This window comes from Borostomias antarcticus (genome assembly GCF_949987555.1).
Source record: "Borostomias antarcticus genome assembly, chromosome: 13".
In the NCBI taxonomy this organism is placed as follows: domain Eukaryota; kingdom Metazoa; phylum Chordata; class Actinopteri; order Stomiiformes; family Stomiidae; genus Borostomias; species Borostomias antarcticus.
Genome location: NC_140246.1, coordinates 12485590 through 12490589, shown reverse-complemented (window position 1 = coordinate 12490589; position 5000 = coordinate 12485590). Strand labels below are relative to the sequence as shown.

Here is a 5000-nt window from a genome sequence, read left to right as displayed (position 1 = left end):
CGATGTAGTAGAATTGGTTGACTGTGTGTGTGTGTGTACAGTTTGTGTGTGCATGTGTGTGTGTGTGTGCATGTGTGAGCATGTGTGTGTGTGTGTGTGTGTGTGTGTGTGTGTGTGTGTGTGTGTGTGTGTGTGTGTGTGTGTGTGTGTGTGAGTGTGTGTGTGAAGATACCTTGGCATTTGGGTTCTTGAGGATAAAGCCTCGGTACCAGCCTGTCGAGGGGACAAAGGAATCACATTTTCATTTTGACTTTCAGACCAGCCTCCGTCTCTCCCTCTGTCTCTATCTCTCCCTCCGTCTCTCCCTTTGTCTCTATCTCTCCCTCCGTCTCTCCATCCGTCTCTATCTCTCCCTCCGTCTCTATCTCTCCCTCCGTCTCTCCCTTTGTCTCTATCTCTCCCTCCGTCTCTCCCTCCGTCTCTATCTCTCCCTCCGTCTCTCCCTTTGTCTCTCTCTCCCTCCGTCTCTCCCTTTGTCTCTATCTCTCCCTCCGTCTCCATCTCTCCCTCCGTCTCTCCCTCCGTCTCTCCCTCTGTCTCTCCCTTTGTCTCTATCTCTCCCTCTATCTCTACGTCTATCTATATCTACCTGTCTTTATCTCTCTCTCTCTCCCTCTCTCTCCCTCTCCCTCTATCTCTCCCTCTATATCTCCCTCTATATCTCCCTCTATATCTCCCTCTGTCTCTCCCTCCATCTCTCCCTCTGTCTAAGCCCACATAGAGGGAGAGGAGGAGGGAGAATTAAAAGAATTAGGAGAGAGAGAGAGAGAGACGGAGTGATGGAAGGAGAGGAGAGGGGGAGTGCGTCCTGCGCTGAGTGTGTGACGAGGCGTTGACGGACAGCCTCCCCATTATAATTCTCCGGGTGGACTCTGCCCGGTCCACCTGTGAAAATGTCAGCCAAATAATCAATTTCAACCCCGCGACCGGCCCATCTGATAAGGGTGCGTCTGGAGGAGGAGGCGGCCGTCTCCGCCTGCCGGGGGCGCGAGGTGGGGGGGTGATCAGCGGAGCTGTGAAAACGGACCACCCCCCCCCCCCCCACCCCCCCTCTCCCCCGCAGCCGAAACGGGCAGACAGCGAGCGGAGCCTGTCAGAGCGCCGGCGCCCGGTATCTCCGACACCGCGAACGGCGGCCCGAACGCCCACGGGTTTCACGCGCTACCTGTCGGGGCCGGTGTCAAAGAGGTGTGAATGGAGCAGACAAGGTGAGAATGGTGTGTGTGTGTGTGTGTGTGTGTATGTGTGTGTGTGTGTGTGTGTGTGTGTGTGTGTGCGCGCACGGTATCATTTGCTGATAATGATAGCTGTGTGTGAGAGGCGTCGACACCCTGACTGGTGCGTGGCGACGCGGTCTCGTCAGACCCGGCCCAATTAGCCAGACGCCTCTCCGGTGGTTCCTGTCATCGCCTCGTCACGCCCGCTGCTCCCTCCTGACCAAAACACGTCAGCATCATGTCCTCTCCAGGCTGACATCACCCCTCTATGACACTTCCTGTCTGCCTGCCTGTCTGTGTCTGTTTTAGTGAAAACAGGAAGTGAGGTCACGGGCCCAGGGATGGGGGGAGGAAGGGATCGGCGAGGTAGGAGGGGGTGGCAGGAAGTATTGCTGACTTCAGAACGTGCTTCTGAATTAAAGTGGGTCACAAGTGAGACCCGGGGAGTCTTTAAGACACACACACACACACCTACACACACACCTACACACACACACACACACAGCACAAACAGCTACACACACACACACACACATGCACACACAACACAAAAAGCCACACACGCACACAGCACAAACAGCCACACGCACGCACGCACGCACACACACACACACACACACACACACAAAAGCTGTGCTGTGCTATGTGTGGGCGGCGTGGCATAGGGCACAGAAGCAAACACACACATCTCCACACAGCACACACACACGTTTATCACATTACACACACACACGCTGTGAGGCTGAGGAAGCCATTAACATTTCACGTTCATGTGCAACACAATACTCCTGGAGAGGGCAGGAGGAAGGAAGTGGACCCCGGCGCCGGGACCGTCCATCTGTGCGCCGGACCGGCCAGAGGAGCTACGGCCCACCGGCTAGACGCACCGCAGCAGCCGGCCCTGGAGCTCCGAGGGACGTCCAGCCAGGACGGCCGGCCCAGATTCAGAGGACCTGACGGGGACGGGACTCCCGCGTCTGCCAGGGACAGCAGCGGGAAGCACCACAGGCTAGGGATATTACTAGAGCGAGTGGGGACTGTTAGGTGGGTCCTGGTGGCTTGCGGGTGTGTGTGCGTACATGTGTGTGTGTGTGTGTGTACGTGTGTGTGTGTTTTACCTTCACATTTCTCCAGGATCTGCACCGTGTCCCCGATCTCCAGAGGCAGGCCATGCTGGACGGTCCCCCGGAAACTGGCCAGCACTGCAGCACGGGAGAGAAGACACACGCGTTAACACACACACACACACACACACGCGTGCGTGCGTTAGAAAAACACACACGCTCACGCGCATATCATTCGACAAAATACACAAGAGAAGGTCTTATGGCCAAATTGATGCCGACAAAACAAACTAATTCAGCTTGAGACTGAGTGTCTACACAAACTCTCTCACACACACATACACACGCACACAAACACACACACTTAACTCAATCTCCACTCAATAAAAAGGCACACGGCTGTAAATCTTTTCATGTCACAAAAAAATGGGAATCAGAAGCCAGCTGAGCTCCCGGAGTGATGGATTTCTGTTGTTATGGAAGACTGAGGAGAGAGAGAGAGAGGGAGAGAGAGAGAGAGGGGGAGAGAGAGAGAGAGAGAAAGAGAGAGAGAAAGAGAGAGAGAGAGAGAGGGAGAAAGAGAAAGAGAAAGAGAAAGAGAAAGAGAAAGAGAAAGAGAAAGAGAAAGAGAAAGAGAAAGAGAAAGAGAAAGAGAAAGAGAAAGAGAGAGAAAGAGAGAGAGAGAGAGAAAGAGACAGAGAGAGAGAGAGAAAAAGACAGAGAGAGAGAGAGGGGGGGGGGGGGCCCGCGGGCCACTAGAGCTGGAGTGGAGGGAGGATCAGAGTGGAAGTAGCACCCTGGGTCCTCATCTAGACCTGAGTAGACTGAATAACACCTCAGGAGTCCCTCAACCAACCAGCCGCTCCGAGGAGACCTGGCCCTCTCAGAGAGACAGAGAGAGAGACACAGAGAGACACAGAGAGACAGAGAGAGAGGAGGGAAGTGGTATTTCTTGGTGGATTAGCCTACAGAGAGAGAGGCTCTTTGATCTCAGAGCGTAGCTCAGTAGCAACGCGGGGTGTCGACACTGAGAAACATGCCAAGAAAACAGCTCTCATCCCTCTCTTCTCCCCTCCTCTGTCCTCTTATCTCCCCTACCCTACTCCCCTCCTCTCTCCTCTCATCTCCTCTCCCCTCCCCTCCCCTCCCCTGCTCTCCTCCTCTCCTCTCCCCTCCTCTACCCTACCCTACTCCCCTCCTCTCCTTTCCCATCTTCTACCACTCCTCCTCTCCTCTCTCCTCCTCTCCCCTATCTCCCTCCCCTCCTCTCTTCACTCCTCTCCTCTCCCATCTTCTACCACTCCTCCTCTCCCCTATCTCCCCTCTTCCCTCCACTCCCCTCCTCTACCCTACTCCCCTCCCCTCCTCTCCTCTTCACTCCTCTCCTTTCCCATCTTCTACCACTCCTCCTCTCCTCCTCTCATCTCCCCTCATCTCCCCTCGTCTCTCCTCCCATCTTTAGCTCTCCCGTTCTCTCATCTCCTCTCCTCCCCTCTCCTCTCATTTCCTCCTTTCTCCTCTCATCTCTCCTCTCCTGGCAGGATGACTCTTTCTTGGGTCTTCTGGAGTGTTTCATTTCTCAGGTGTGAGGCCAGCCCTGTGCACCTGAACTCAATTGAATTTGGAAATGTCACAACTGGATAATGCAGCCCACACACATCTGCGCCAACACATGGCTGCACCCGCACACACACACACAAACACGCACCCATAATATAATACTGTACGTCAAATAATATTGAGTTCCATTCCTAGCGGACCATCTAGCCCTCAACCGGCCAGGAAAGCAGAATATAATTGACCGAGCGCAGCCCAAAGGCCCGTGGGCCGGGAGAACGCGGCTCAAACACCCGCCTGCTCCTTTCTTCAGGAAAAGGCACTTCAGGACGGCCAACGAGCGGTCTGAGGGACCCCATCCAGTCACACAGCACACACACACACAATTATTTTAGGGATTTCTCTTCAGGGTTTCCGCTATATACATTCAGCAGCGGCGGCCCGCCGCTGCTAAATTATTGGCGCCGCTACTTCAGAATGGTTCTTCTTTCTTTTTATTTATTTTACTGCACAGCGGTAGATACGGCTGTAATGAATGGTCGTCGCTCCGCTCTCTCTCCACTTTGAGGAGGAGGAGCAAATGGAACACTGACAGGATGTCAATGGCCCAGTCCCAATGTCCCCCCTAAACCCTCAAGCCCTGAGCCCTCACAGACTTATTGACGTCACCTGGTAAAGTGGTTGAGTGCGAGAGGCTGCAAGGGCTCGAATTGGTATAAAAAGGAATGGGACAGCACTTGCGACATCACATTACGTTGACATGAAAACATATTTCTTACTATTGTGGATGTGAGGCTTTATATCATTTTTTCACGTTTTTCTTGTAGGCCTTCATGTAAATTAATTTTGGGCTGAGTCAAATCCCCTTTACATTATCCGAACTCTCAAAACATGTCTGTTCAACTTGTTGAAATCATTTCATTTTGTGGTCATATGCGAACTACATTACTGCCTGTGATTCTTGTTTGTGATGAATCCAAAAGTATTTACTTATGATAATATATTATGTATACACATTTCTGCACCTCACAACTCTTTCCATATTCATGTTGGAAATCTCAATTCAAATAACACTGCACCGAAATGGGTGATTAATGTCATAGGCTACTGCTTTTAACTGGGCAATCATATGATTTAGAGCAACAGAAATCGATGTTATTTA

At 52.6% G+C, this 5000-nt stretch overlaps 1 protein-coding gene across 1 annotated transcript in view; it reads right to left on the bottom strand.

The window, feature by feature from the left end:
• dock4b (dedicator of cytokinesis 4b) overlaps window positions 1-5000 on the bottom strand; it is a gene marked incomplete at its 3' end in the record, with an annotated part of 98894 nt that overhangs the window by 67977 nt on the left and 25917 nt on the right. The window contains exons 2-3 of the mRNA XM_084448214.1: window positions 2336-2419; window positions 173-213 (exon numbers count right to left, since the gene is read on the bottom strand). Coding sequence (XP_084304340.1) covers window positions 173-213; window positions 2336-2419 — 125 coding nt within the window. The remainder of the gene's footprint in view (window positions 1-172; window positions 214-2335; window positions 2420-5000) is intronic.